Consider the following 24,964-nt stretch of genomic DNA (forward strand, 5'->3'; position numbering starts at 1 on the left):
GAGGCTGCAGATTACTGGTTCTAGCACTGGCTGTACCAACCCTACACTGCACGTTATATATTACAGGTGATTGTTCAGCTCTGCATCTGGCTCTCTGCTGGTCCAGACCCTGTGAGCTGGCTGCAAAAAGGCGCAGGAACTATTGGAACGGGTAGCTTCCTATTCCTGAACTCGGACCCGCCAGAGATGCATTCTTATGGGTTTCTATCCTTTGTTCATCTCCTTAACGTCCCAAGGAATGGTGCATATAGAGTGGAAAGGACAAGAATATTGTCTCCAATTGTTCCCGTGCTGCTGGAGAGGGCAGAATATAGCTTGAAGCTCAGGCCATGCTGAACAGAACCCACATTAGGGTAGAGTATCTATGGTTTGTGGAAGAAGCAGGGTTGATAGATTGAATAATCGATTTTCATTCCATGTTTTCTTAGGTTCCTATATTCAAGGTGGATTTACATGGAATAAACAAATAGTATCTTACAGCACAGAAGGAGACCATTCAGCCCATCATGCCTGTGCTGGCTCTTTGAAAGAGCTTTCCAACTATTCCTGCTCCCCTGTTCATTCCCCATGGCCCTGCAATTTTACCTTTTCAAGGATATATCCAATTCCCTTTTGAAAGTTACTACTGAATCTGCTTCTACCGCACTTTTCGGATCATAAATCGGCTGTTTTTTTTAAATAAAAATTCTCCTCATCTCCCGCCTGGTTCTTTTGCCAATTATTTTAAAACTGTGTTCTCTGGTTATCAATATTCTTGCCTGTGAAGAACAGGTTCTCCCCTATCTACTCTATCAAAATCTCATATAATTTTGAACAGTTTTATTAAATCTCCCTAAACCTTCTCTGCTCTAAGGAAAGCAATTCCAGTTTCTCTAGTCTCACCATATAGAATAAAATGTCTGTCATATGACAACTTGGTAGCAACTGTGCAATACAGTAAAACAGTGAAGCTAAGAATCTGTATTTTGTGCATTTTAAAGAGTAGTAAAATTCTCCGCTAAGTAAATAATGTTTTCTTGAAAGTTGTTCTGCCCTCTCTAATCAATCATGAAGAACAATGTTAGAGATTGGACATTAGATAAAACAATTGAACTTCTGTCATTAATGTTCTTCAGCAAAATACAGAATGTGCATAAATGTGACACCCAAGGTAAACTAATAAAGCCTGTATAATATCCCAAATAATGGGCAGCATTAGCTTGTCATATTAACAAGTAATACTGATCATTAGTACATTGCTGTTTGTGGGAACTTGCTGTGCACAAATTGGCTGCCACATTTTCTACATTACAACAGTGACGACACTTCAAAAGCATTTCATTGACTGTGAAGCACTTTGAGATGTCTGGTGAGTGTGAAGAGCGCTGTATAAATGCAAGTTTCTTTTAAGACAGCTCATGTACCTCCCATGTGTTGTGTTCTCACACTGCTAACTGAACAGATGTGTGCGGGGTTAAAGTGCAGTGAACGTATTCCACAGATTGAGCAACCAAGTGTACATCCCAGTTACCATGGAAACAGAGTAAGCGGGAAAAAATACCTGCTGCACAAAATGAAAACAAAACTTACTAACAAAATACATCCCTAAACTAGGCAGCAGTACGTTCAGATGTTTGTGTTCAAAATAAATAAGCTTCTTGCATTTGGTTTAAATAATAATTGGAAGTAAATCCACTGACAATGGAATGCAGCATATGAGCAGAAAAATAACCTTTAGAATCTAACTGCCACAGTTGGATCCCAGGTATCCAATAATAGATCCTAGAGACGTTTCTTGCCAATTGTTTAAGTATCGAGACTCAATTAGAGATGGCAGTGAGCTGTTTACAGACACTGTAATAGTCACTGGAAAGAAAGAGCTAAACAAACTGGTGCTTTCACTCCCATCCTGCTGTGTTTATGAATTTAGAAAGTAGATCTATTATTACACGTGCAATTACTGAGTTTTCTTTAAAGCGGGACCATTAAATGGCAACTTAGTTTTGTTTTTAGATTCCTTAGCGGTCAGATTTTCATGAGGGAGGTGTGGGATTCTTCAGCTCACCCGTCGTAACCTGAAAGAAACGCATAAATGGAATTTGTGGCATTTTCCAAGGTTTCTGCGGTTCTCCCAATGAAGCTATAGCAGACAGGAGGAAGAAACCCCCTGTAAGCACCTTGGAATTTTATTTTTAACATGGCGAGTTGTTATGATCTAGAAAGCACTGTATGAAAGGATGGTGGAGGTAGGTTCATTAGTAACTTTCAAAAGGAAACTGGATGAGTAACTGAAGGAGAAAAAAAACTGCAGGGCTATGGGGAAAGAGCAGGACAGTGGGACAATTTGAGGTGGCACTGGTGTGATGGGCTGAATGGCCTCCTTTTGCGCTGTATCATATTAAGATTCTAGCATTGCGCTATCCTCTCAAGGTACCACACTACATGAAATCTCGTCAGTGGGAAGACCTGAGTTAACAGCGACAGCTACATAGATAGCAGAGGTGATAAAATGAGAGCATGGTCCTGTGATCTCTCTGGTGGCAGACTGGCTGATGGCAGTGCGGGAGATCCTGCTAAAGTTATGTTCATGCCTAGGTTGTTTTCTCTGTCTGTGCTGCAGTGGATGGTTCATCCTCTGACTATCAACTCAGCGTTTTGCCGAGGGCTTCATGTCAGAAAGTTACAGAGTAGGAACAGAAGTAAATTCTAGTCAGTTCCCAATCTGAAGGATGCTGTGTCAAGTAGAGATGGATTGTGGAAAGGTTGTGGTATCTCCATGCAGGGACGGTGGGGAGAGAAGTGAATGAGGTAGGGGGAGAGTATTCCATTAAGGCCTTTGCTACCTCTTGTTGTCTACGTAAAGGGATAATTGTCCGTAACTTGACTGCAAGCCTTGTCCTCACCTTCCTGGTGGCAAAGGCATCAAGACAGGCTGAAGATAATTTACAGGAATGTATTGTAAAACTTGCTTTTAAAAATGCATGTTGGATCAGTGCCAAGCAATACAACACCGTGAGATACAACCTGACATGCATAAGAGGGTCAGGGATAAAAAAAGATTACAGTTAATAATAAACATCCAAAAGATTTTTATGGAAGGAACATTTCTGTGTGGTGACCTGAGATATATTTTTCCTATTGCTTACGCAGTTTCTAGATTGTACATTTTTACTTTCTTGTGCCAGTGACTGATAAAACAGCTGTGTGGGAGAAAAGTTAGATCCTAGGCTTGTGAAGTGAAATTAAACATGGACTTGCGACAGAAGCAGCACATATTGCCTCAGGAGCTCCATTGCTCTTTTCGAAATAGTGCTCTATCACAAGAGAATACTTTGGAATAAATTGGTCTCTAAATGATCAGAAACAATTTCCAGAAAGTTCATAGTAAGCCTTCTGGTTCATTTGATGGACGCTGCCAGAAAATGAGATAAACTTGGGAGCTGTCAGCTAGCAATTTTGAATCTATAGCTATTGTCTACACTTAAGAAAATAAGTTCCATTTGTCTGGAGTGAATAAAGCAATAAAACTGCTCATGTCTGTCTTAAATGCCAGGGTCACTGGCTGAGGGTTTTAATCAAAGTGTGGGAGTCACTTGCTGCTGAGGACAATTAGAGCAATGCAAAGTTCTTTGTTGCATGTGGTGATTCATGGGCACCATATTAATGTGAGTGATTATTCGAAGGGAACATTTTAACTATTGTGACAAAAGCCAAGTCTTTATCCATCGCCAAATACAGAAACATTTCTGCCTTTTAATATGACTTGAAAAAAATCAAATGTGACTTAAAATTTCCTTCTGATAAAAGGTTCACTTGAAAAAGATTTCCTCTGTCACGAAAGGACCTTGGTATGATTTACATTTTTAAAAAAAACTTGTTTCTAAGTTAAATTTAATCCTCAAATGATTGCATTCTCTGAACAGGAAATATACATGCCAAGCCAGATGAACCAATTTGTGGAATGCTGCTCCTCATTGACACTTCAGTTCTAGACAATTCGGGACATTGAAAAATTTCTGTCAGCCATCCAAATCAATTGGGTGGGATGGTCCTACTCATTTGAAAATAGCAGGAGGTAGTTTCTGCTGGCGGTGGGGTGGGGCAGCCCCTCTGTCGACTTCCACAGGCAGCTCGCCCAGTTGAAGATTGGGCTATTTTTCTCGCTCGAAGCTAAGTACCGGGTGAGGAGGGCCTGACTGGAATACTATGGCATTGCAGGAGCTTCCATGGTCTTCCTGGCTCCACACCAACAGTTTTTAAAATTAAAAATAATCTTTGCTGGCGGGTGTCGCCCAGCCCACATCAACCACTGAAGAATCTACACTGAAGGTTACAACAAAGACTGAAAGACTCACTCTTCCATTTGATTCTTGTCTTTTGATTTCGCCTCGGTGATCTTCTCCTGTCGCTTTTTGTCCATTTTCTTCTTCAATTCTTTCTTCTCCCTGAAGATAACAACAACAAAAAAGCTATTCATCGTCAGACATTTCAGCTAGAGATTTTTAAAAAGTGAAAAATATTGCATGTGAAGCTTACTTTTCACAAATCTCCCTCAGTTTCTTTAACTGGTTGGCTTGGCATTCCTCAGCTACCTCCGTGAGTTTTTGCACCAGCTGTGAAAATCAGAAGACACTATTAAGAATGAGTGAATCTCATGGCAAAGTCACTGAGGTTTTGTTTTCCTGTGGTCAAGAGAAATAGGATTTTTTTGCACTGCCTGTCTACTGTCCTGTATAACACTAGCTAACTTGATTTCCAAGTGAAATGCAACAACAATGGGCTAGAATTTGCTGTCAAAATAACAGTAAGATGACACTTGCTGTTATTTATGCATAAATGATACAGCAACTTCAGGTGAGAAACAGACCTGAGGTTAAATGTCAATATCCAAAAGTTGCTGTCCAAGTTGTACTGTTCCGCTGTTAGCTTTGTGAAAATGGCATCTTGCCCTTAGCCTCACAATTTTTTTTTTTAGGAACTTGCTGTATTTATCCATTAACTGCTCATCAAACTTGACACAGAATGTTAGGTCTCGCCATTACAGGCATAATTACCCTTATAATGACCTGATAAGTGTTAATTACTGTCGATTACCTCTTTGGCATGGAAAATTAACTAGTACAAGTGTGCAGTCTCATTCCTTCAGGTTTTGAATTGTTTGGGGAGATTTTTAATTAAAATTATTGTTCTTACTTTCTCTTTGTGTCTCTTTTTCCTTTGTCCCTTAATCCATTCTTTCTTTCCTTCTCTTTATTGCTCTTTCTCTACTGGTTTTGATGTTGAATTCACCTCCTTTTCAGTCCTTCCTTTGATCATTTCCCAATCCTTAAACCTCATTGTTAAGGAAGTATACAGTTACTTGCCCTGTTTGTTTAGGTCTCAGATACCCTGGTTCTCTCTCTCTGTGCTGTTATCAGCTCACACTTTCAGCAACTTTGTAGGCAAAAATGTTTTGAGCTGAATGGGACAGGGGCAAGTTTAACTAATGGTAGATACCATTCGATAGCCTTTTTTATTTGTTCATGGGATGTGGGCATCATTGGCTAGGCCAGCATTTATTGCTCATCCCTAACAGCCCTTGAGAAGGTGGTGGTGAGCTGCCTTCTTGAGCTGCTGCAGTTCTTGGGGTGTAGGTACACCCACAGTACATCCACACTCACAGTGAAGAAGTGAGTGCCAGGATTTTGACCCAGCGACAGTGAAGGCCAGTGCCTAGGTCAATGCTGGGTGGTCCGTCCAGTTTCATTCCTTTTCTTAGATGTCATAGCAGTTTGATACAACTGAGTGGTTTGCTGGGCCATTTCAGAGGGCATTTATGAGTCAACCACATTGCTCTGTGTCTGGAGTCACATGTAGGCCAGACCAGGTAAGGATGGCAGATTTTCTTCTGTAAAAGACATTAGTTTTTACAACAATTGACAATGGTTTCCTGGTCACCATTAGACTAGTTTTTAATTCCAGATTTATTAATTGAATTCAAATTTCACCATCTACCATGGTGGGATTCGAACCCATGTCCAAAGCGCAGTAGCCTGAGCCTCAAGATTACTAGTTCTGTGACATTACTTTTACGCCACTGCCTCCCTCTGAGCAAAATCTGGCCCATTATCTCAGTATTTCAAACTCAACTTTGTATCTCCAGGGATTGGGACAATATATTGCATGACTCACAGTAGTTAGGAGCTTCTGAAGAAACAGTTGGGTTAAAAATATTTTTTTGAGGGATAAAAGGGGGGGGGGGGGGGGCGGGGGGGGAAGTATTTCTGTTTTTTCCCATTAATGACCTGCTAATGCAATTTATATTAAGCAATTGTTTTCCTTTATAAATGACATACTAAATCCAACATTTCTTTTCTCACCTTTTGAGTCGCACTCAGAGTCTTATCAGATGGTTTATACTGAAATTTCTTTCCCTTCTAGTGGGGAAGTGAAAGTTGTGTTTCTATTCCCAGGTCCCAATTCTGTCATACGTGATTAGCAATGAGCACTGGAGGAAGTCTTTTTATTCCGGCACGGTTTTAGTTTGGATTCAGGAAACTGGAGCTGGCTATTAACGTTACTGATACTGATTGGGCGGCACAGTGGCGCAGTGGTTAGCACCGCAGCCTCACAGCTCCAGCGACCCGGGTTCAATTCTGGGTACTGCCTGTGTGGAGTTTGCAAGTTCTCCCTGTGTCTGCGTGGGTTTCTTCGGGTGCTCCGGTTTCCTCCCACATGCCAAAGACTTGCAGGTTGATAGGTAAATTGGCCATTATAAATTGCCCCTAGTATAGGTCAACTGTGTAACAGCCCCGACAAACAAATTTCTCTGCAGCACCTGTGGAAGAGTCTGTCACTCTAGAAATGGCCTTTATAGCCACTCCAGGCGCTGCTTCACAAACCACTGACCACCTCCAGGCGCTTATCCATTGTCTCTCGAGATAAGGAGGCCAAAGAAGAGGATAGGTAGGTGGTAGGGGAATATAGGGACAGGTGGGGATATGGTAGGAAAATGGGATTAGTGTAGGATTAGTATAAAAATGGGTGGTTGATGGTCAGCACAGATTCAGTGGGCCGAAGGGCCTGTTTCAGTGCTGTATCTCTAAATAAAATAAAATAAAAATAAAATAACGGATCCCTAATCCCGGTGGCAGAATCACAGTCCCAGAGAAAGTGGGCTGACAATTCAGTCATTGGGATAAGAAAGCCAGATTTAGCTGTGGATATATGGGGAGCCTGCTCAGTGGTTCTGGTCTCCATTTATCCAAACTAAAGCAGGTACAATAGCAACATGCATATCATGGTGTTGTATTCACCACCACATATCTTCCAGGTTATGCTGTGATTGTATAGAAACATAGAAAATAGGAGCAGGAGTAGGCCATTCGGCCCTTCGAGCCTGCTCCGCCATTCATGATGATCATGGCTGATCATCCAACTCAGTAACCTGTTCCTGCTTTCGCCCATACCCTTTGATCCCTCTAGACCCAAGAGCTATATCTAACTCCTTCTTGAAAACATACAATGTTTTGGCCTCAACTGCTTTCTGTGGTAGCGAATTCCACAGGCTCACCACTCTCTGGGTAAAGAAATTTCTCCTCATCTCAGTCCTGAAAGGTTTACCCCCGTATCCTTAGACTATGACCCCTGGTTCTGGACTCCCCCACCATTGGGAACATCCTTCCTGCATCTACCCTGTCAAGTCCTGTTAGAATTTTATCGGTTTCTATGAGATTCCCCCCTCACTCTTCTGAACTCCAGCGAATATAATCCTAACCGACTCAATCTCTCCTCGTACGTCAGTCCCGCCATCCCAGGAATCAGTCTGGTAAACCTTCGCTGCACTCCCTCTATAGCAAGAACATCCTTCCTCAGGTAAGGAGACCAAAACTGCACACAATATTCCAGGTGTGGCCTCACCAAGGCCCTGTATAATTGCATAATTGCAGCAAGACATATCTATATATAATACATACATACACACACATGCTGCATAAATAGTGTTCAATCTTTTTCAGGGGAGAACACTTTTTTTCTCGAGGACTGTTTTGCACTAAAAAGGCAACCATCAAAGACAAGCCAGTACTTAATTGACTTTTGTAACTGTGATAGTTTGCTTAGTGATGTAGTAGGGTTTCAATTATGTCTGAATTGGGGGAGGTTTTGGTAGCAAGGGCCAGTGCAACCGTGAGGAGGTTGAGGTCACTGTCAGAAAAGGAGGTCGAGGTTGTGCATAGTTGAGAGGAGGGAACTCAAGGCTAGAGATGGGGTGAGAGAAAGGAGCTAGGTCCAGTAGAGAGGTGAAAGAATGGAGATTGGAGACAGTAGGAAAGTGAGGAAAGGAAAGCCAGAGCCAGTAGGGAATTGGGGAAAGCAGTCAGGCCACTAGGAGGAAGGAGGTCAGGGAGTATAGAGTTTTAGAGGAAGGAGATCATAGCCAATAGAGGGTGATTAGAGATCAGTAGAAGAGTGCAGGAGGCACCGTGTATTTTGTGACTTGAGGGTAACAAATATTGTGCAATCGTAAAATAATTTTATGTTTTGACACTTTACTTTCTGGGAGATTACTGAACTAATAGTCATAGCAATGGATGGAACTCACACATGCATTTGCCTTTTAGAGATCACCTTACAACCATATCAGGATAAATAGATATCTTAATACATGAGCTAGATAGTAACAGGTATTTAGGTGCCAGAAGAAGGAGTTAAGGTCTTGGATGACGTGATTAGTTTAAACGCTGTTCTTGAATGGCTCAGTGGAGGATTAACACTTAATTGCTAATTTGTGCTGCCTGCAGAGGGGGGGCACCAAGGGGCGATGATAAGACATATCAGGAGGAGATGTCTCACTCATTGGGCTGAATTTAATGGGCCCCCCAGAGATGGGTTCAGAGGCGGGGGAGAGGGCCCATAGAATTGGGGGGGAAGGGCCTGTCACCTTCTCGGCGCACTGGAATTTCGGCAGCGGCATAATAGGCCAATTGAGGCTCTTAAATATAAACACTTATACACTTAAGGTGCTATATAAATATAAGTTGTTGTTATATTCCTATAAAGATAAGCTTCAAGTCCAAGTGGATCTTAATGAGCAATATGCTTTCGGGAATTATATTTTTGAGATCAAACTACTGGCATTATAGTTTTACTGCCAACCAGGTGCCAAGTCTTATCTATGAATAGGGTAATGCAGTCATTATGTTACTGGACTAGTAATGCACAGGCCTGGATTAATAATCCAGAGAACGTAAGATCAAATCCCACTATGACAATTTAACAATTTTATTGAAATAAATAAAAAGTTGGAAATCAGTAAAAGTTGCCAGATTGTCATAAAAACCCATTTGGTTCACTAATGCCCTTTAGGGAAGGAAATCTGCTGTCCTGACCCAGTCTAGGCCTATAGGTGACTCCAGTCCCACACCAATGTGGTCCATTTTTAATCGCCCTGGCTTTCTACTCAGATCAGCCACAATCTTGTTGAATGGCAGAGCAGGGAGCAGGCTGAAGGGACCGATTGGCCGACTCCTGCTCCTAATTTGTATGTTCGTATGTACTTTGTTGCATAAGGGCAACGCAGAATGGGCAATAAATGCTGGCCTTGCCAGCGATGTCCACATTCCTAAAATGAATAAAGAATATTTATGAGACCACACTGGCTGTAGTGGTTCAAGTAGGCAGCCCTCCCCCTCCTTCTCATGCAACTGGAAATGGGCAATAAATGTCAACATATATATGTGTGTGTGTGTGTGTCTATTTGATGTCTATATATAAGGTGGTTAGTCTATCTAATCCGTCATTATTTGATGTATGGGTAGCACAAACAACCAACAGAAATGACTGGATTGAGGATTAGTTACTTATCAAATATTCACATATGCATTGTGAAACAAAGCACTGAATGACAATTGTCCCCACCTGTTTAACATGCTCCCGTTTCTGATATTTTTCACTATAATACTGCTCCTGTCTCAGGTTCAATAGCTGTTGCTGCTGTTGTTCTTTGAGCTCTGCTAATTTCTGTGTCATTTCTGCATCAAGTACAGAGATTTCTTGCTCGATACTTGAACTCTGATGTTCTGGGCTTGCTGATTCAGGCCTGTCAGGGAAAAAAAAAATCATGACGTATTTGTATTATCACACAGAAGCAAAACATCAACAGTAAATATTTTCCTTCTTTTTCGTATAGAGTCATCTGGCACTACATTACACACGCAGAGTTAATTGGCATCTAAAAGACAAAGCGAAGTTGTGGTATTGGTTCTGAGGCTGGAATTTTACCCCAGGCGGACGGGAGCCGGCCACCAACTGAAAAATCGGTGGCAGACCCGCATCTGCCTCGCCTGGGGATCCGACCCATATTTTGCGGGTCCTAGGGCTTCAATTGGTGTGAGGTGAGACTTCCACCCGCTTGAGGTAGGAAGTCCCGCCTAATAGAGTTGCCAGCCAATCAGCGGGCCGGCAGCTCTTAGTCCCAGCAGCGCCACCTTAAGCGGTGGCCACTGCTGGGACTGCAACCCAGCATGAATAGGAGATGCCTGGGAACCGGGAAGGAAGGCATGTTTTGGTTGCCACGCCGGGGATAACTGGTCGGGTCCCGGCGAGGCAAGGGTGGTTGATTGGGGTGAAGGGGAGCGTGTTGGGTCTTGGGGGTGGTTGGGGTAGCAGGGGCGGCCCTCCATTGGGAACAGGGTGCTCGACCATGAGGGCCACGCCAGGACGCTCAGAAGCCACCTGGTTTCATTAGGCGGCTTTTCCATGCTCCAGGGCCACTTGCCATGCGTAAAATCTGCATTGGGGGTGGGGGGGGGGGGGTTGCGAAGGTCCTTAAGCGGCCATTAAGTGGTCACTTAAGGGCCTTGATTGGCCTGGGGTGGGCAGGCCATTTTTCACCACTGCCGTCCTGCATAAAGTGGCGGCGGAGGCGGGAGCGGATCGGGAAGGGCTCCCGGTGCCTCCCGCTCCATCTTACACCACCGCCACCCCCCCGTCACCATCCTGCTCGTCGGGGTGGCGTAAAATTCTGGCCTGAATCTTTGCCACACTCAGTTCAAATGAAGAGGCCCAGCTGAAATGAGGATCAATTTTCTCTTGCTGTGACCAGCATTTTCTGATTGTGTTGCAGGTTTTCCAGCATCATCATTGTTTTCTTCTGCCTAAATCATAAATGTGGTGTTTTTATATTTAAAAAAAACACTTTTTCTGTTCCATCTGTTACTTCTGCAAAAGGGGTTCCTTAGCATTTTAAAAATTCTCATTCTTGTTTTCAAATCCCTCCATGGTCTCACCCTTCTCTATCTCTGTAGCCTCTTCCTACCCTACAACACTTCGAGATCTCTACCCTCTTCCAATTCTGGTCTCTTCCGCATCCCCCTGATTTTAATTGCTCTACCATTGATGGCCATGCCTTCAGCTGCCTGGGCCTGAAGCTCTGAAATTCCCTAACTAAACCTCTCCGCCTCTCTCTCCTCCTTTAAGACACTCCTTAAAACCTACTTCACCTGTGCTGTGCCTCCTTATGTGGCTCAGTGCCAAACCTTTTTTGATAACAGTCCTGTAAAATGCCATGGAATGTTTTACTGTGTTAAAGGTGCTATATAAATGCAAGTAGTTGTTGTTAACGTTAATCAATTTATTCCTACTTTACATTGCAGTCAAAAAGGTGTTACGACCAGGTGAGAAAGAGGTCTAGGGTTCCCTTTCAGCCTTCATCTGGTCTTACTGTAACAGGGTTTAATTTTAAATACATTGTGTTTTTAGCTCCCCCTTGGTGAATCCAATTATAATGCAAATAAACCAGCACAAACAGGCTTTTTTAGGATTAAAGAAGAAAAGTTGAAATTTATTAAACTTAAACTTTAATTCGGATGACATCTACGGATACACGACGCACCCACGCTAGCATGCATACGCAATGCACACATGCAAATAGAGACAGAAAAGAGAAGAAAACTAAAGTGGAAAAGTTTGAGGCAATCTCTGAGGAGTTTTTGTTCCGGTTCTTTGAGCTCCTTGATTGTAGCTAGATCTTGCTTTTCATTTGGGCCCAGTGTTCTTCTTAAACCTTGTTTTATGGAGGAGACTTTTCTCTCATGCGGTTCATGTGTCTTCAGTGGATTCAGAGGCTTGTGAGAAAGAGATGGGAGCAGACAGGTGAGATCTTCTCAGTCCAGGAGCAAACAGTCTTTCTGAGTTCAAACTGTTTGTACAATTCAGAAAACCCAGGTTGCCAAGCAGGTTAGTCATGTGACTAACTGGTCTGACCACGTCTTGGATTGTATCACCTTAGCAGTCTCTGGAATGCTCCTCTTACACACAATACCTGGTGATCAAGGTCCATTGTGGGTTCTGTTAATAAGCAAATCTCTTTTCCAGCCACGGCTGATCTGTTTAACAGGTCCTTTCTTAACTCCAGTAGCATTTTAAAATCGATGTTCATGACAAAATTGATGTGCCTCATTCTTGGCAGGTGGGGGCCTAGCATGACAAAGGTTTTACATTTTCAGGAGACAGCAGAAAGTATGAAACAAATGTGGAGATGTGAGAAATAGATCTGGTTAATTCACTAAATATACAAACACACAACCACATGGCAGCAGGGACATTTGAAACCTCAGGGGGTGGTCGTTCCTGAGCTTTTGCAAATCAGCCCCAGGACTACGTCAGGGTCCCATGCTCAGTGTTACAAGCCACAGTCAACAGCAGATCCAGTGAATTTTCAGTGGTGATAGTGGAAGAGCTAGAACCTCAAGGGACAATGGCTCCTTACAGGCGGAGGATCTTCCGGGAAGAGGACTGGTGTTTCCTTTGAAGTACGCATAAGGAAAGCAACGAGAAATCACCTTAGGAACGTTTTCCCTTGTCATATTGCTAACTTCTCATGGATGTTAAAAAAAAATGGGAGGCTCTTATGAGCAACTGAAGAGGAAAGCGCAGGACTGTGAGGCGTGGAGAAGTGGCCCTTGGGGAGATCACCACTACTACTGGCAACCACATGAGACAAAGAAAAACACTGTCAATGTTGCAAATCTGAATTAATAGTAAAAAGTGCTGATAATATGCAGCAGGTCTGTCAGCATTCGGAAAGGCAAAGGGCCGGGTTAACACGACCTTTGTACTAAATTCAGCAAAATCATTTTACTGTACCAAAATTGCTCAAGAATCACTGGGGCAATTTGAAATTGCTGGACGAAGAATGAGTGATAACCACTTGGCAACTCGTTCTATACCTTGGCTTGCCCACCTAAGGGGAGAAAGTGGTCCAGTGGTAATGCCACTGCACTAGTAATACAGAGGCCCACACTAATGCCCTGGGGACATCAATTCAAATAGCTGGTGAAATTTAAGTTAATAAAAATCTGGAATTGAAAGCTTGTCTCAGTAAGAGTGTCATGAAACTACTAATCGTTGTAAAAACCCATCTGGTTCACGAATGTTCTTTAGGGAAGGAAATCCGCTGTCCTTCGCTGGTCCAGCCTACATGTGACTCCAGACCCACAGCAACATGTTTGACTCCTAACTGCCCTCTGAAATGGCCTAGCAAGCCACTCAGTTGTCAAGGGCAATTAGGAATGGGCAACAAATGCTGGCCTTGCCAGTGACACCCACATCCTATGAAAGTATATTTAAAAAAATTATCTATTCAGCTGGTGCTAAAAATTAACATTACGCCCAGTCTTTTTTTTTTCCAGAGGTAGCATTTCTTGTAGAAAGCTTTGGACTGCCTTAAGCCGAGGATTGTAACATCTTTAATATCTCAGCATGGGACCTTTTTCTGGTCAACTGTGTCTCTGTTGCAAATAGGTTTTCTCCAGAGATTCCTGTTGTGAGTGTCAGGACACGGTTGAGCCTTTCCATTATAGGGCAGAGTTGCTAAATTGCCATTTGTGTCCATTTGAGTTCCTGCAGCTCACACAAGAGTTGTGCGTTTTGTCAGTGGTTAGCACCACAGCCTCACAGCTCCAGCGACCCGGTTTCAATTCTGGGTACTGCCTGTGTGGAGTTTGCAAGTTCTCCCTGTGTCTGCGTGGGTTTCCTCCGGGTGCTCCGGTTTCCTCCCACATGCCAAAGACTTGCGGGTTGATAGGTAAATTGGCCATTAGCAATTGCCCCTAGTATAGGTAGGTGGTAGAGAAATATAGGGACAGGTGGGGATGTGGTAGGAATATGGAATTAGTGTAGGATTAGTATAAAATGGGTGGTTGATGGTCGGCACAGACTCGGTGGGCCGAAGGGCCTGTTTGAGTGCTGTATTCTCTAAACTAAACTAAACTAAAAAAGCCTCGGAATGGAAATCTGGGGGAAACGTTCAGCCACAAGGTGGCACTGCATCACAGCGAAGCCATGGAAATAAATATTTGATTCACCGTTTCCAGTCCTGACACATCAAACCATGTTTATATTATTTAAACATGCTAATGGCTTAGTTCACGCTAAGCTCTCAAATTTATATTAGAATTGATTGTGGTAAAGACCAAGCCCTAAAAACAGAAGAGAACAAGCACCCTTTTGCCCAGCATGGAAGAAACATGTTGCACAGCATATTTTCATTTGAATAGTGTCACAATATTCCCAAACATTATACACTCATACCCAAGTTCACCAAGATTAACAATCGGTACACACCGGGACAGGAGTTCAGAGATTCCATGTTCCAAACCAAATTCTGGCCTAGCCTGCCCACATAATGGGACTGATGTGCCAATATCATGCTTGTGCAAAATTCCTGCTGTGCTCCGAGGGCACCCGCATGTTGGATAATTTTGACTCAAATGGGAATAAGTGTCAGGAGAGATGTAAAACAGGCTAATTCGCTGTCACCTGTTTAACACAACTGCGCAAAGTCAAAGTATACTCCATTATCTTTTACATTAACAGCAGCAAAATACTGCGGATGCTGGAAATCTGAAATGAAACCAGAAAATGCCGGAAATACTCAGCAGGTCAGGCAGCATCTGTGCAGACAGAAGCAGAGTTAAGGTTTCAGGTCAATGACAGTTCGCCAGACAAAAGTTCAACGACCTGAAATGTTAACTCTCCACAGAAACTGCCAGACCTGCTGCATATTTCCAGCATTTTCTGCTTTTATCTCTTTTATATATATATAGATGTATGGTCTCAATTCATTCCATCTTCGCTGCCTCCTGAGAATACTTGGCATCAGGTGGCAGGACCGTATCTCCAACACAGAAGTCCTCGAGGCGGCCAACATCCCCAGCTTGTACACACTACTGAGTCAGCGGCGCTTGAGATGGCTTGGCCACGTGAGTCGCATGGAAGATGGCAGGATCCCCAAAGACACATTGTACAGCGAGCTCGCCACTGGTATCAGACCCACCGGCCGTCCACGTCTCCGTTTTAAAGACGTCTGCAAACGCGACATGAAATCCTGTGACATTGATCACAAGTCGTGGGAGTCAGTTGCCAGCGTTCGCCAGAGCTGGCGGGCAGCCATAAAGGCGGGGCTAAAATGTGGCGAGTCGAAGAGACTTACTAGTTGGCAGGAAAATAGACAGAAACGCAAGGGGAGAACCAACTGTGTAACAGCCCCGACAAACAAATTTCTCTGCAGCACCTGTGGAAGAGCCTGTCACTCTAGAATTGGCCTTTATAGCCACTCCAGGTGCTGCTCCACACACCACTGACCACCTCCAGGCGCGTATCCATTGTCTCTCGAGATAAGGAGGCCCAAAAGAAGATGTATGGTACATCTGGCACACATTTGCTGCCTGTGATACTATTTCATCCCTGCTACTTTTCTGCATCACACTTCAGATGTCGTACTCAGATTTCTGTCACATTTTGAAAAGAGAATGAAGAAACCAAGTTAGTCATTTGGAATGTATAGAGATACTCTCCAGAAAGATGAAACACTGGAGTAAGAAAACTCCTGCCCCTTAATTGGCTTCACTAATTATACTTAAAAAAGACAAACAAAGCTAGGGTTCTGGCCTGAAGTCTATTCAGCAATTAAACTCTAAATGAACTCATTCAGTATTGACTTATCAATTTGACATTGCCTCCTTAAAAGGGCCACAGCTTCAACAGAACGCCACCCGTCAATTGCTATCGTTATAAAGCAGCATATCATTGGACATGCCTGGAGCAAAGGCATGGGAATGCTGTTACTATATTAATAAAAAAGTATAACCTCTCATCCAGACACAGGTTTATGCATCACATTTTAATATCTCACTTCCTTTTACCTGTCACACTGTGCCTATCACATGTAAATTCCTGCGCTGCAGCTCCCCCTAATTGACTCAAATTTTATTTTCCTAATGCAGCAAATTACAACTGAACAGGTTGCCACCATAGCAATCATCAAATAACGAACTAGCATGGAAATAAAAAGCTAAAAAAAAAAAATCATACTTGGACAGCTTCCAGTTAAATAAATGAAAGAGCAAACAAATCGGTCTGAAATCTTTTACAGTCAGTAATTCCACCCCTCCCCCACACCACGGACTGTCAAGTGAGGTTCTCAAAACAAAGTTCCCAACAAAATTAAAACATTTTAAAATACACATTTCACAATTTAAACTTAAGTGTAAAATTGTCATTTGTGCATCTTCTTCAAAGTTTTCACTTGTCAGCTGAAGGGAATCGCCATCTATAACGGTGCTTGCAATTCCCAGAGCTTCCCAAGATTAACCAGGATGATTCTGTGCGAGGGAAGTGCTTTTCTTCATGATATATTTAGATTTCTGAATTTCTTTGCTTTTCGAAATAAAATTAAAACAAGAGGGCAGCATAACTTGGAAGCACTTCTTCAGCTCATATTTCCAAATTAATTGATAAAGTGCTTAATCTTTACTTTGGAACCAAATCAGAAAGGGAGCAAGGGAGTGATTATGCCAACTGTCCTTTCTGTTGTTTATACTCGTGTTGTTAAACCGATGCCCCATCTGTAAAGAAGATCAAGGAAGTTCTCCCTGGTGTCCTGGCCAATATTTATCTCTTAACTGACATCATAAAAAAAAACTCAGGCCTAAATGGCTGATCCCTTATTCTGTGACTCTACAGTCATGGGAAACATCTTCCAAACATCTACCCTGTCAAGTCCCTTAAGAATTTAATATATTTCTATGAGATCACCTCTCATTCTTCTAAATTCTAGGAAATATAGCCGAGTCTACTCAATCTCTCTTCATAGGACAATCCCTTCATCCCAGATATCAGTCGAGGGAAGCAGTGTTTCACTCCAAGGCAAGTACATCCTTTCTTAGGCAAGGAAACCAAAACTGTACAGAGTACTCCAGGTGTGGTCTCACCAAGGCCCTATTTAACCGTAGTAAGACTTGTTACTTTTTTTTATTCATTCGTGGAATGTGGGCATCGCTGGTTAAGCCAACTTTTACTGTCCATCCCTTATTGCCCTTAAGATCGTGGTAGTGAACTGCCTTCTTGAATCGCTGCAGTCCTTGGGATGTAGGTACACCAACAGAGCTGTGAGGAAAGGAGTTCCAGGATTTTGACCCAGCGACAGTGAAGGAACGGCGATATAGTTCCAATACAGCATGGTGTGTGGCATGGAGGGGAACTTGCAGGTGGTGGTGTTCCCATGCATCTACTGCCCTTGTCTTTCTAGGTCACGGGCTTCGAAGGTGCTGTCAAAGAAGCATTGGTGAGTTGCTGCAGTGCATCTTGTAGATGGTACACACTGCTGCCACTGTGCGTCGGTGGTTGAAGGAATGAATGTTGAAGGTGGTGGATGGGGTACCAAATCAAGTGGGCTGCTTTGTCCTGGATGGTGTCGAGCTTCTTGAGTGTTGTTGAAGCTGCACCCATCCAGGCAAGTGGACAGTATTCCATCACACTCCTGACTTGTGGCTTGTAGAGGGTGGACAGGCATTGGGAAGACAGGAGGTGAGTTACTTGCCACAGAATTCCCAGCCTCTGACCTGCCCTTGTAGTCACAGCATTTATGTGGCTACTCCAGTTCAGGTTCTGGTCAATGGTAACCCCCAGGATGTTGATTGTGGGGGATTCATCGATGGTAATGCCATTGAATGTCAAGGGGAGATGGTTAGATTCTCCCTTGCTTGAGATAGTCATTGCCTGTCACTTGTGTGGTGAGAATGTTACCTTACTTGCCATTTGTCAGCGCAAGCCTGGATGTCGTCCAGGTCTTGCTGCATATGGACATGGGCTGCTTCAGAATCTGAGGATGGTGCTGAACATTGTGTAATCATCAGTGAGCATCCCCACTTCTGACCTTATGATGGAGGGAAGGTCATTGATGAAGCAGCTGAAGATGATTGGGCCTAGGACACTACCCTGAGGAACTTTTGCAGTGATATCCTGGGACTGAAATGATTGACCTCCATCTTCCTTTGCGCTAGGTATGACTCCAACCAGCGCAGAGTTTTCCCCGATTCCCATTGACTCCAGTTTTGCTCGGGCTCCTTGATGCCATACTCGGTCAAATGCTGCCTTGATGTCAAGGACAGTCACTCTCACCTCACCTCTGAAGATCAGCTCTTTTGTCCATGTTTGGAGCCAAGACTGTAATGAGGTCAGGAGCTGAGTGGCCCTGGAGGATCCCAAACTGTGCATCAGTAGCAGATTATTGCTGAGCAAGTGCCGCTTGATACACTGTCGACGACCCCTTCCATCATTTTGCTGATGATTGAGAGTAGACCGATAGGGCGGTAATCGGCCGGGTTGGATTTGTCCTGCTTTTGTGCACAGGACGCACCTGGGCAATTTTCCATGTTGCCGGGCAGATGCCAGTATTGTAGTTGTACTGTAACAGCTTGGCTAGGGGCACAGCTAGTTCTGGAGGACAAGTCTTCAGTACTATTGCCGGAACTTTGTGAGGGCTCATAGCCTTTGCAGTATCCAGTGCCTTCAGCAATTTCTTGAAAACACGTGGAGTGAATCGAATTGGCTGAAGACTGGCAATTGTGATGCTGGGCATCTCAGAAGGAGGCCAAGATGGATCATCCACTCGGCATTTCTGGCTGAAGATGGATGCAAATGCTTCAGCCTTGTCTTTGCACTGATGTGATGGGCTCCCTCATCATCGAGGATGGGGATATTTGTGGAGTCTCTTCCTGCTGTTGGTTGTTTAATTGCTCACCACCATTCACGACTGGATGTGGCATGCCTGCAGAGCTTAGGTCTGATCCATTGGTTGTGGGATCACTTAGCCTGTTGATTGCATGCTGCTTCTCCTGTTTGGCATGCAAGGAGTCTTGTGTTGTTGCTTCACCAGGCTGACACCTCATTTTTAGGTATGCCTGGTGCTGCTCCTGGCATGCCCTCCTGCACTCTTCATTGAACCAGTGTTGGTCCCCCGGCTTGATGGTAATGGTAGAGTGGGGGATATGTTGGACCAAGAGGTTATAGATTGTGGTTGAATACACTTCTTTACTCTTGGCACCATATTTACCACCTTCAACATTCACTCCCTCCACCACTGAACTGATGCACAGTGGCAGCAGTGTGCATTATATACTCCAATTCCTTTGCAATAAAGGCTGAAATACCATTTGCTTTCCTAATTGCTTGCTGTACCTGTATGTTAACTTCCTGTGATTCATGTTCAAGGGCATCCAGGTCTCTCTGTATACCAACATTTCCCAGTCTCTCACCATTTAAAAAATATTTTGCTTTTCTATTTTTCCTTCCAAAGTGGATAGCTGCACACTTCCCACTCTTTATTACAGTAAAGGCGTTATATAGATACAAGTTGTTGTTGTATTAGTCTCTTTAAGACCTCAGATTGGAGCAAATAATGAGCACCTTTCATAATTCAGTAAGATTTGGATAGATTTGCTCTTTTTTCCCTGTGTATTCATTTGAAATGGGAGCCAGGGAAACCGCAATGGCAAAGGAGCTCTTCAATTGACTTTTCATGTTTGCCTTTGCAATGTTTGCAGTTCAGTACTACTTTTATTGGATATTTTTTGCCATATTTCTGATATTTTTGTTCATATATATATTTGCCCAGAACAAATTTGGGTGCCTTTTCTTAAACTCAATAAGTAGTTAAAGTGTCTCAAATGCAGTAGTTCATGATTGAGGTTAGAGCGCGGCTACCTGACCCAAACCCGACGGGACCCGACGACATGTGTCGGGTTTGGGTCGGGTCGGATCACTCTTCCTGGTCCGGCATTCAGGCTCAGGTCAGGTCAGGTCGGGCCGGGTCGGACACACTCTATCACCACCTCCGGTACATGGCTCCAATGTTAACGTACTTTTTGGACTTGAAAGGTTGTTTAGTTACAGTTTTTTTAAGCTTGTGAAGATAAGCAACAAAGTGAAAAATGGAAGCAAGGTTAACAGATAGTCAGGTCGGGTTGGGTGGGTCGGGCCAGGCGCGGGAAAAAAATGAAAGGATTCGGGCCGGGTTGGGCTCGGGGTCTGATGTGGTTCTGTTGGGCTCGGGTCGGGTTTCATTTGCAGACCCGAGCCAGCCTTTAGTTGAAGTACAGATTGAAACAATGCATGGCATGGCTCCTTCAATAGCAGCTTCCAAACCTGTGATCTCTACCACCTAGAAGGACAAGGGCAGCAAATGCATGGAACACCACCATCTGCAAGTTCCCCTCCAAGCCACACACCATCCAGACCTGGAACTATATCGCCATTCCTTCACTGTGTCAAAATCCTGGGACACCCTCCCTGACAGCACTGTGGGCGTATCAAACCACATGGACTGCAGCGGTTGAAGAAAGCGGCTCAATGCCACCTTCTCAAGGGCAATTAGGGATGGGCAATAAGTGCTGACCTAGCCAGCAATGCTCACATCGCAAGAACAAATTTTAAAAAAACAGGCCACAAACTTGGCAAAACAAAGCAGAGGACAATTGGCTTGGGTTGATCTGGATCAAAAGGGCAGAGCTTCTTCATTTACTGCATGAAAACTTGTAGCCAACTTGCAACATAGGGATGATTCCATTCCCACTGAAAAGCAGGATGTTGCTGCCCCAAATCACTGCACTTCAACATTTCCTTTACTTCAAAGGATCACCAATGATTGCCTGATGCACAACTGTCACCCCACCCAGAGTAACAGTAGGTGACCGGGTTTGTGTTACAGGCCTGTCTGGCATGAAGCCTAAGGATGATGCGTGTTGAAAACAGATACTTAATGAACATGAAGAAGTTTCATCATCTGATTATACGTCCTCCCCTCAGCAACAGCATGACAATGCACTCAATAGTGTGATCAGGCCAAATGTGCATTACAGTATAATGTTCCTGCCACTATAAATTAGCACTTCATCCTCTGTCCTGCTTGCAACACCATTTAAATCAGCTGATGTTACATGATAATGCATATATAATAGTGCGTTTCACAGCATAAATGACCCTGCCGTTATAAAGCAGCATATATATGTCCTGACTTATTGTGAGCAATCCCAGTGGAAATTCATTGGTCAAAATGAAATATAGCAACAGATTTAGTTAACTGTTTATGTACTTTTTTTGGAGGTTTAAACTATGACTCTGTGACCCTATTACCATGCATTTGCCTGTCCAAAATGCTTGCAGTTGCACTTTAGGGGTAGGTTTGTGAAGCTCCATCTCGAGTCAGGTTCCTAGATAGGGCCATGCAGACCAGGGCTGACTCTATGGCATCTGCTCCAGTCTACCAAGCTCCAGGCTGGAAGCAGAGTCTTGCGAAATGACATCTTTAATGGCTATCTTTCAAAGCAAATGTCAAAAATAAAGCCCTGCTTAAATCTCAATGGTAATGTTACCAATGGAGGGCCTCTCAGTAGAGTCACTGTCATCAGAGGTACAATCATTCACAGAGACTGATCTAACTGATCTAACTGTGCATGTCATTGCAGCTCCCTTACATGGTGAAATCCAGACCTTATCCAGACCAGTTCGCCCAACAATGCTGTGTTTAAATAAACACATTCATGTTAATCACGATCCTTTTCTAAAGAAAGGCTGCCTATTCTGCCCCGAATCACAAGCATAGGATCACTTTAAAAACCAATTTTGCATTATAGATAAATCTAGAATGGCAACTGAGGTAACCGCATATCACAGTGATTACTTGCAAATGGTCCGAGTCTTAGACATGGTGATTTTCTCTGCTTCATTTCAAATTCAAGATTTTTATTATTCCATGTAGACTATGAGTTTTATTTTACGCTATGAATAAGCAATTTTTGTATTCAATGTGTCTGTTATTATTCTTCCAGTTCCCAATGCTCTAGCTGTCTGAGATACACATTTGAAACAAACATCTGAGAGAAGGTGCTTTGACAAATCATTAAATTCCACTGCAATGTGGATCATTCCTGAAAAAATCTTTTGTTATTTTCTTGCAGCTGTAATGTGAAATATTTCACATTTTAAGCACCACAGATTGATGGTGAGGGCTTATGTGAGGGCAGGTGAGTGAAGTCAGTTTTAACAAACAGTGCAAAAGATGACTCACTGGATGTACCAGGAATTCAAAATAAAAGTTTTTTTTAAATCATTTTCTATTATCTAAAAATAAACCATAATAAAGGCATGTATAAAACCACACTTCTTCGAATTATTGTAACGTAGGCTTTTAAATAATTAATTTATCACTTGATTATCTGCAGTAAATATTTTGGGGGAAAAAGCCCTTGAGACAAGGAGTTAGAAATCACACAACTAAGTCCCACTGTAAGTACTCGAAAGTATTTGAGAATGGTTCACCTACCTCCTCTTACCATCTCTCTTTGCTGATTTTTCCAGAAGTACCCTGCGTCTTAAATACTCATTCTGAAACTCGCTAGATTTCGCCGTGTGTTCTTTGATCAGGTCAGTGGTTTTCTTGTGGTGCTTCTTCACCAATTCCTTCATTTCCTTGTAGTGCTTTTTCTGAAGTTTCACAAATGCCTTTTGCTGTCTCAGCTCTTCCACGGTCTGGGCTTCCACCTCTGCAGCGGTTTATAGAAACCAATTTATCACATCAAATTGCTTTTTTTTCACCCCCTCTGCCTTTAGTAATGTCATATTGCAACAAATCAGACAGCTGTATAAAATACTACAATAATGCATCCTCGGTGAACAATGAGAACTATGAGGAGCATGTGAATCCTTGAATGGGAAATTTATTGCAGGGCTATGAGGAAAGAGCAGGGGAGCGGGACTAATTGACTGGCTCTTTCAAAGAATCAACACAGGTATGATGGGCTGAATGGCCCTTTTCACTGGTGTATTGTTCTATGAATCCCTTTATATTGGATAAAGTTATACTTAAAAATTACTAATACCTTTAAAATTGAAAAGATTAACATTATGAGAATCTGCCTTTAAATAAGTCCGAATTTTACAGCACAGGAGGCCATTCGGCCCATCGTGCCTGTGCAAGCACCATTGAAAGAGGTTGATGAAGAGATTAAAAATGTGCTGCATCAAGTAAGCATTGGGCATGGAGTTAGCATGTGAATTAATTTTGTTTTTAGACCGACATTTTGCATACATCTGAGCACCCTACAGTTTTTACTTTGGAATCCTAATAATTTTATTGAAATTTGACTGAACATCTTGAAATACTGCTCAGCATAATACTTTAGCTTTCGAAAAGTAAAGTCCAATCTGCTTTTGTACGGGTCCCACAAGACAGAAAATTTATTTACATTCAAACTTCGACAAAGCCTCTGTCCTCTCCCTCCTCGATATTCTTGACCACTTTAAACAAGAGTCTGAAGCCCTGAAATGATGCTGAGTGACAAAATGCACATTTCTTTCACATTCCTTTACCTGCTGTTTCAAAAGAGATGCTAAAGGAGTTAACACACTCTGCTGAAATAATAAAGGATGCATTAAAGTGTTTGAAAGATAATAGCGCTGTGAAATTTCCAGGCTCGGTTTTCAGAGATAAAGACATAAGTTAAAACGAATGAAAATTGCTCTATCATCACTAAGTAATGAAGCATTTATTTTGCTTGTTATGTGGAAACTGTGACGAGCAAGTGCTTGGTAAAACTTTCTTATTAATTTTTAAGCATATGATGCAGTGAGGTAAATTGTATAGATGGCATCAATGTTCCGCTTGCGATACAAAAATGATACATAACTTGTCTCTTTCTCCTCTCACAAAAGAGATATATTTTCTAAGTCATTTTTTACTGGGACAATGTATGTTTAAATAGGACTGTGACAAACTGTGATTTCTCTGACAATGATTATTAATATTGTACATGGATAAAGGAATATATCATACGTATGATTGTTAAATGACAATTATATGTCATGTAACAATCGTAGGTTTTTAGATGACGTGTGAACTTTTCAGTGAATCTACATTGCCTTGTCTGCTTATGTGTCAGCTTGGATATGGACAAACCTTTAAGAAAAAAATTTCATCCTAGGTCTTCTCATGTACTGTACGGGTATTTCATTCTTATTTTATCTCCATATTTTTCCTTATTTTAACATTTGGGATGGAATCAATTTTAAATCATGGTGTCACAAAGAGTTCGTTGACAATTTACCTGACAAGACGCTTTGTATGAGATCTTCTGCCTTACCAGCTGTTTTGACTGCAGCTAACACACAATGCAAAAGATTTATGATTAATTGAAAGGCTCATAAATGGTTGCAAAAGCTTAATATTTCACTTTAAAAAAAATAAAAATCGATTAAGCATAAACTCACTCACCTGGTGCTGGTTGAACGTGGGTAACTTGGGTGGGGGGTTTGGGTGTTAGACCAGATGTGTGGCTCACACCATTCTCTGCTGGTGCTGCCTTCGGATCGTTATTAGGCTCTGTGGGAATGTCACCAGGTTCAGCCTGAGGGAAAGACAGGTACATGTTATTCGCCCTTAAGAATGAAAATGAAGGAAACCACCAATCTCATTGAAAACAGTCACTGCTGTATTCTAAATAAGTCTATCCTTTCTTTGCTTAAAAAAACTGCAGGTTGCAGGCCAATCGCCCAATTTATTGACAGAAGTGCAAAAACAAATTTCTACAATTGCTGTTAAATAATATCAGTGCTCAACACTATCCAAGTATGCACAAATGGAGGGTTTTTGTTTTGGGAGAAGTTTTTA

At 42.6% G+C, this 24,964-nt stretch overlaps 1 protein-coding gene across 8 annotated transcripts in view; it reads right to left on the reverse strand.

The window, feature by feature from the left end:
- plcb1 (phospholipase C beta 1) overlaps positions 1-24,964 on the reverse strand; it is a 751,229-nt gene that overhangs the window by 63,824 nt on the left and 662,441 nt on the right. For 7 of the 8 annotated variants that reach the window (XM_068044354.1, XM_068044355.1, XM_068044358.1 and 4 more), the window contains 6 exons: positions 24,569-24,701; positions 24,402-24,455; positions 22,622-22,841; positions 9,877-10,057; positions 4,516-4,592; positions 4,335-4,424 (listed from right to left, as the gene is read on the reverse strand). In XM_068044354.1, coding sequence (XP_067900455.1) covers positions 4,335-4,424; positions 4,516-4,592; positions 9,877-10,057; positions 22,622-22,841; positions 24,402-24,455; positions 24,569-24,701 — 755 coding nt within the window. Of the gene's footprint in view, positions 1-4,334; positions 4,425-4,515; positions 4,593-9,876; positions 10,058-22,621; positions 22,842-24,401; positions 24,456-24,568; positions 24,702-24,964 lie in introns of those variants that run through there. The other variant, XM_068044362.1, reaches the window with a different exon arrangement.

This window comes from Heterodontus francisci, chromosome 13 (assembly GCF_036365525.1).
Source record: "Heterodontus francisci isolate sHetFra1 chromosome 13, sHetFra1.hap1, whole genome shotgun sequence".
Taxonomy (NCBI): Eukaryota; Metazoa; Chordata; class Chondrichthyes; order Heterodontiformes; family Heterodontidae; genus Heterodontus; species Heterodontus francisci.